Source organism: Apis dorsata, unplaced genomic scaffold (assembly GCF_000469605.1).
Source record: "Apis dorsata unplaced genomic scaffold, Apis dorsata 1.3 scaffold_365, whole genome shotgun sequence".
Classification (NCBI taxonomy): domain Eukaryota; kingdom Metazoa; phylum Arthropoda; class Insecta; order Hymenoptera; family Apidae; genus Apis; species Apis dorsata.
Window position 1 is genome coordinate 797,612 of NW_006263630.1, and position 8,036 is coordinate 805,647.

Genomic DNA, 8,036 nt, shown 5'->3' on the forward strand with positions numbered 1-8,036 from the left:
GCCCCTCTGGAGAGGTCAGCGAACAAGTTTCCGGAATGGTGGAGTTTCGAATCGAAACTTTCTCGCCGACGTAGGGTGAATCGTAATTTTTCGAAAAATTTCGCTGAACGAAGAAATCTCGCTAGGAGGATGGACATTAGAGATTAAGAGGAATCGTTCCAGCCAAGATTTTTTAATCGATCGATATATCGTGTTATTAGTTATAGAAAGAATTCTCTGAGGGTTTTCGAGGGAAAAGGTCTCGCGAAAAATTTCGAAAGAAGAGGAAAGAGAACCTCGTTTTAATTGAAATTCGATACAATATTATCTCCCTTTAACGAATCAAATTAGAAAATTGAGGAGGTTTAAAAATTAAATAGCCCAAAATTTCATACGAAGAGAGATTCTATTTCAAAATTTTACCATACTTTCAGAAAATCTTAAATTTTTTTAATTTTAATAAATTTCGGCCAGAAACTTGATTCGCGTTTAATAATAGAGCGACGCGAAATTATCGTCCAAGATATTTTTATTCGCGGAGAAGAAACGTTGGCGGAGATGGAGCGAGAAGGGGATAAACGGGAACGATTGTACTTCCGGTATCCCGTTAAGAGGCCGCTCGACAATACACGTTCCGCGAGCGAAGGCAAGCCCTGTAATCCCCCGATCCTGTCTACTCGGATCATCCTTTCGCCGTGCCAGCGATAACGCAGCGCGTGTTCCACGCCGGGACACGCTTTATCGTGTACTTCCGCCTCCGCTTCCTTCGCCTCGAAATCGATCGACTTCCACGGAGACGAAATGCATAAAGTTCGGCCGAGGATGTTAGTCCCCTCATGAATTTTACATCACGTACATCACAATATAGGTATGCAGAATTTAGAAGTGTGAAACGAACGTTTGTTAATTAAATAGGAAAAGGTACAGGTGTATTTGCAATTGCGTCGAATTTTCAAAAGATCCGTTTATCGACGAGTAATTTTAAATGATTTTTAATTTATAAAAATCATTTATCTTTTCGATTACTGTAAAATTAGAAAAAAATGTTTCGAATTTTCATGTAAAAAAAATAAATAGGGAAAGAAATTATTTTTGACAACTCAAAACTCGGTTGGAAATATAAAAAGGAAACTATGAAAAGCTATTGAAAATCCTTTTTGTTTTATCCCGATATCTCAATTGGCTGCCGAGATATGAAGACTGGAAGTTTCCATATCGCTTAAGAGATTATATTATATTATATCCTATATTTTTTTCTGGAAACGCGTATTACGTTCTTCCAGGAATCTCGTCTGTCATTTATCTGGAGTTTGGAGAAGCGAGAAGCATTCGAGGCCGACAAAGACGAGGATAATGACCGATTAAAAATTACCCTTTTCTTCACACGATGATATCTTGAGAACCAGAAGTCGTATCGGGATAAATCGAAAAGTGTTTTGAAAGGAAACGTTGCGTGGTTTCAATGGTTTCTCATTGATCGATCGAAAGTCGCCACCTTCGAAGTTGTAACGATTCAAAGTTTTCGTAATTTTAATAGAGTTTACGATACGATTCAAAGTTACCTTTTCTTTACGGGACGATATTTCAGGAACCGGAAGTGGAATCGGGATAAATGAAAAAAGTATTTCAAAGGCGAAGATTTCGCGCTTTTAGTGAACTTTGATTTGCTGACCGAAGGTTATTATCTTCGGAGTTATTAGCAATTTAAATTGCTAATTTTAATAAAAACTAATGGAAACCCGTAACCTAACGTAAATTATGGGATATGATTATTTTATTCCTGGAAATATTTGAGTTAAATATTGAGTTAAATATCGAATCTTCTTATTTTTGATATTTTCAGGAAATATATGTATTTCAAATACGATTCTAAAATTTCTGAACGAAACCGGAAACTCTGAAACTTATAGCCGGAGTTATTTAATAATAAACTTGGAGAAACGTAACGAGAAACTTGCGAAACGTTGCTTTGTGCGCATTAAAAACGTCTAAACTCGATTATCAAAACGACCGAGACACGAGACGGATTTAAATTTTCCACGGTTGAACGTCGAGTCAATGAGAAACTTCTATATAACCACTCCATAGTATAAATTCCCAGAGTTTATCGTCAATTGCGCGAAACGAGCCGAAGGATTTTTAGGATTCGGTTAATAGCCGACCTCTGCCGCGAAAAGTGCGCGACAACGAGCGCGGGCAAAGTTATTCGATTACAAACCGGTCATCGACCAGTTTAAACACTTTCTCCCGCATTAACGCGCCCCGACAACTTAATACGCAGCCAATCAATGTCATTACGCGTGAAATCACTTTGCACCTTGTTCATCGAATTATCGCCTTATTAACCTCCCGCCCTCTCCCCTCTCCCCTCAAAATATATAATCGATCGGGATAAATTTCCACACATGACCTATGTATACATATACATATATATTCCATCTCTCAACTTGGATCAGCATCAGAGGATAGGAGCAAAACGGATAATCAAAGTATCGATCCATAATCGGGATAATTTCCCACCATTTTAATCCCATACTTTCCTCCCATATTTTCGGTTGGGTGTGAAATATCGGATCGCTTAATAGTTCCGGCCCACTCTATTAAACCTCGAAACGAGTGCGGCAATAAAGCGTTGTTCGATTCATTTCTATCGGCAAATTTAATTATGGCCGTGGAGCTTTATCGATTCCCGATTTCTACCACGCGACGCGCAACAACCCCCCCCCGTTGTTTCGCTCAGACGGCCGCGCGAAGAAATTGGCGCGGTAAATCGTGGCGAAAAAAATACTTGGCCGATACTTGGAGGATCGAAAGGTTTATTCGTGCACGAGACGATGGAAACCGATAATTCCATACTCTGGCTTTTTTTTAATAATTCTCCACTCGATACGTACCCGATTTACCATCCCCTTTTATTTCCTTCTATTTTATTTCGAGGGGAGGATAAACGTATCTAGATACTCGTACGGGTCGGATCGTTCGCTTGTTTGTCGATAACAGCCTCCGATACGCTGTTTTCATTCACGGCGGTGTAACAACCGTTCTACGTGCTACACACGCGACAAACTATTACTCAATTATTACTCTGCTATTGACACGGCTGCAATTTATTGTGCTGCAGCTGGATACATTTCGGTGGCAATGGCTCGGTGCCACGCTCTGTCATACCGAAATTCCCTTGTCAATTTTCGCGCATATACTCAATTTATAGCGTTAACTTTCCTCGACATAAAAAAAAAAAAAAAAAAAATACGTCTCCAATTATTTTGACGATATTTAGAATTTCACGAGTTTTACCTTTTTCTATCAATTTAATTTTGACGAATGAAATTCGTATAAATGCGATATTTTGCGACGTGAAATTTTTATCATCTCTATACTTCCTACGTCCCTTTCATTTTCTCTCGATTATATAAAAAAAAAAAAAGATCCATCAATATCATGGCTCGCGCCAAACCACTTAGCTTCCGTTCCAAAAAATATTTTCCAATATTACCAACGATCGCCGAATGAAAAGAATTCTCCACCCGAATTTCCATCTTTATGATACGCGCAATAATCCAATAACATCCGATCCAACGTTTTCGATCTTTTCTCGCATTTATATCGTTTCCTCGAGCCCGAATAATCTCTTTCCTCTCTCTCTCCCGCCCTTCTGCTTTGAAAAATTATTACAACCGAGATTTTCCATATTTTCGATTCGATGTGGCGGAAATTTCCCGAGATCCCTCCTTTCCTCTTTCCTTTAAAAAATTATATATAACCAAGATTCTGGATATCGATCTCGATAATATCGCGGAAATTTCCCGCTGCGTTTTCGATAATACAAGGCTCTTACCTAAGCGCATCCGAGGATCCAGGTCTCAGGGACTTAACGATCACCAGGTCGCTGGTCGTGTTCCGGAAAACTTCGTCGTAGCCTGGAAACCTGTCCACCTCGCAAATGTGAACGTCGCCGAAGTATCCGCAACCGAGGTTTTCAACGATGTTCAGCTTCTCCCGGGGGAAGTCTAAGATGCACTCGGCCACCTCGTCCTCCTCCTCGGTGAGCATGTCCTCGGGACTGTAGCTTGTCATGCTGCTCGAGGCTTTCGCGCTCATCGGGGGCGGTGTGCTCGGTGTTGGGGATGGTGGCAACGGTGGCAGGGAATTCTGCGATAAAAATCGAGACAGCGGTAATAGTCGATAAAAATCGACTCGAAGACGAGGGACAAGAATTGCAACAGTTATTGCAAGAGTTTCGAGAAAACATCACATTTCACCTAATTCCTCCTTCTTTAAATTTAAATTAAAAAGGTGGTTTGTGAATACAGAGATTCGAATTCGAATACCTATCCCATCTCGGTTACTTGGAGGGAGAAATTTTACTATCGTGGATGAACAAGTACGTAACAAGCGTGGAGAGCGACGTGGCATTTAAGAAAAATGACTCTCGAGACTTCTATTTCATTTTCAAAGGAATTGGCTCGAACAGTTCGCTAGAGAGGAAAAAAAAAAAAAAGAAAAAAATTAACGTCGTGATTAATTTTCTATACTCCGGTTCCGATTTCTTTTCGCCTTTATTTCTTTTTATTTTCTTTTTTTTTTTTTTTTTTTGCCCCCGCCTCGTCCTCTTTCCTTTTCTTCTTCCTTTTAATTAGAGCGTTTAAAGTTCGCCGTACACCGCGTGTTCAACAGCGCGTGTTAAAATGCATCGCGCTGAGAATAATGAAGCTTAATGGACGAAAAACAGGGGAACCGGAGAGGACTATCAATCATGACTAATGCGAGACCTTTGCACGGGGAGACGTCTTACGAAAGCGTACAATGATCACCGCCCGATAAATGTATAAAGTCCGTGATTATTGATCGCGTATTTTATTTTTTTCACTGTTGTTCGCTGTTTCAAACTGTTACCGTTTTGTCCTGAATTAACCTCGCCTTTTTTTGTGTGTAAAAATCGCGAACACGGTGCTAAATTTAAATTAACATTTATAATTGAGAGGTTCCGCCCGAAGAAGGGAGTGCAAGTGCATTTTTTTTTTTTTTGCACTCAAGCATGAAATTAAATACAGAAGATACAACGAAAGATACACGAAACTCCGCATCCGTCTAACAATTTTTGTTATGTATCTTCAAATTTTCAGGAAATTCCTAAGTTAACGCATTTTTAATATCTCAGTTTAATTTCTACCTGTAATTCTAATTCTCTCCAATTATATAATCTAATAAAAATTTCATACAAAATGTATTTCTAAAACGGGCAAAACAAGAAAATTTCATCCTAAAAATATAATTACATCATAGAAACGAGTTAAAGAAATTTTTCAATTTTATGTGAACGAGACTAAAAATTTCGATTTCAATAGAGATCTTTATCAATTTAAAAATACATAGATCACGTGTTATCACAAAAAACAATCGATTATAACTCGATAATAGAATCTCTAACCCTGATAACCCTCCTCTACTTTTAGAGAAAGCAAGTAATTAAAGATCAATCAAAGTCGATCATTGAATCCTCGCGACTAAACTTCACTAAACATAAACAATCTCAATCACCCCTCGAGTCGTCCAATTTAAACATCGTTTCGCGCAACGATCAAATTTGACTTCAACACGAGGACCGTGCGTCTTCAGAAAACAACGAGGCGTTAAAGGAAACGATTCGAAACGGTTGTCGCTATGGCGACGTAAGATCCACAAGTCACGAACCGGTGTTTGACACAGTTCGCTCAAGTGGCCCGCATTAATGTCCAACAAACTCGCCACGACCAATCGTCATGGATCGCATGACCGGCCTATATTTTTTTTTTTTTCTTCTTTGATACTCACCTTACAGATCTCCGTGCTGGCGTAATACTTTTCCGGTGGCGGCGGTATGGGCGGCGGGTTAGATGGATATTCTTGAACCGATGGAATCGGCCTGGCAAGATTGATCGCCGTGTTCAGCAACAGCGGAATAACCGGCTGCACCTCCGTGATCCCTGTGATACAGTGGAGGGGAGGAAAAAAGAATTTTGACAAGGTTAGAGACACGATGGGGCACGCGAAAGATATATATTATTACACTACTTCCTCGAAACTTTGAGCATTTAGTTTTTTTCTTTGAGAGTAAAAAGTGACATTGCTTTTTGTCTTATTATTTTTATAAATTTTTTTATTACGATTAATCACAATTATCGATTATTCAAAAGTTGATTAGATCAATCCTTGGGAATTAATATATTTCTCGAATACTCGATGAATCTGCTGATAAAGAAAAAGTGATTCTTTAAAAAATTTATTTCTTAGTTTATCTACGTTTTACAAGTAAGTATCAAGAGAATCATTTTGAAAAGATGAGGAACGTTGAAAAGGAATATTAAATATCCTTGGAAATATTAAATTTTTTTAAAGGAATATCATTGAAGTGAAATAAAGTTCTAGAACGATAAATAAGACTTTCGAATCTCCCTGCACATTCGTAATTCAAACGATATACGTGAATCTCGCGATTAAATTGCGAAATTAGCCAAGCGTTTCATTATGCGCAATCGGTTATACGCAGGGTTAATTAATCGCCAGCTTTGTTCCAAGTGCACGGTCAGGATTAATCGGAAGGAGATTTATTTTTTAATCTCTCTCTCTCGTTCGAGATACGAACGAAATTTCATACCATCCGTTCCACACCATCGATCTGGGCGTAGAAACGAAACAACTCGGTCAACTATTCGAGCGATTCCTGGGCTCGATTCGAACCATACTTTTCAAAACTCCGTTCACGAGTTAACACGAATTCTTTTCCCTTCGCCTTCAATTATGCCCGAGGATAAATTATTATGCGCGAGAATTACGAAATTCGCAGATACTTTGATCTTCCGGGCCGAGAATCAAAGCGGAATCAAAAAGCGTTTCGAAGCGAGCAAACGTCGAGACGGATTGAAATACGGCGAGGAGAGGGGGTCAGGGTAAATCGACGCGCCATTTTACGATTCGCGCCCCTCCGAACGTTCAAGCGTCGACTTTAAGTACCACGAACTCTATAATATCACGTCGATCATTAGAACCGCAATTTAATTCGAACGGTGCACGCTCGCATATCACGGTAGGTGTTGCGCGTTTATCGGCCATACGGCCCACCGCCCCTCCGATTTTATGTAATTTTAGTCAAAGGCAAACTCGATAATGCACCGCAACGCGGGGCCACTCGTTTCCAGTTTTCCCGCTATTGAATTACGCGCCGCGTTAACACGCATCGAGGGTAGGGAAACGTTGCTAAAGTTATGAGTATACACTTCACGAAATAATTCCGTTGAAGTTTTTCTTTTTATCGAGAGCGAAACATATCGTGTCGATTCAAAATATTTCAGGATCGATTTCATCCCATTTTTCGATAGAAAAAACAAACACGTGTGCATATCCCTTTGCGCTCGAGACGACTTTTTTTCTTAGTATAAAACTTTTATATTTTTGATATTCTTAATATGTATCTTTACATATATAAAGAAAGAAAATTTGTTACGAATGTTAAACTTTATATCGTTGTTTTGTGCGATATTTTTAAAAAGCGATATCGTTTTCGATTTTTTTATTTCGAAATCTTTCTGTTAACATTCATCGTCTATTATTCTTATTTTTCTCTTACTTCATCATTGCTTTCCTTCTCTATCGTCAATTTCTTTATGAATAGAAATAAATTTCGTCGTTCTAATTTCATTATCACGTTCCATGCTTACGAATGCCAAAGATGCGTCATTTTCCCAATTTCACAAAAGAAAATCTACCTATTTGACGCAAAGAGCTTAGGAATCTATCCTAACGAAGCTATATTCTAAAAAGAAAAAAAAAGAAAAAGAAAAAGAAAAACACAAATAAGTATCGTCGCAGTTCGAATCCAAGTGGTGGCCGAGGATCACCATTCGAGTGCAAAGGGATACATATAACCTTTCATATTTCATTCAAAGTGAAAATTTTCGAATTAATGAATTGAATCGAAAAATTCGCAACGTAATGCAAACGATACGTTCCAAAGCACAGGGGGGACAAAATTAATCTAACCGATCTCGCGCACCTGTACATTCCCTCCCCCCTCCCTC

At 38.9% G+C, this 8,036-nt stretch overlaps 1 protein-coding gene across 4 annotated transcripts in view; it reads right to left on the reverse strand.

Moving 5' to 3' along the window:
* Positions 1-8,036, reverse strand: part of LOC102673299 (discoidin domain-containing receptor 2) — a 234,385-nt gene that overhangs the window by 19,294 nt on the left and 207,055 nt on the right. For all 4 annotated transcript variants that reach the window (XM_031511947.1, XM_031511946.1, XM_006618672.2 and 1 more), the window contains 2 exons: positions 5,794-5,945; positions 3,818-4,131 (listed from right to left, as the gene is read on the reverse strand). In XM_031511947.1, coding sequence (XP_031367807.1) covers positions 3,818-4,131; positions 5,794-5,945 — 466 coding nt within the window. The remainder of the gene's footprint in view (positions 1-3,817; positions 4,132-5,793; positions 5,946-8,036) is intronic.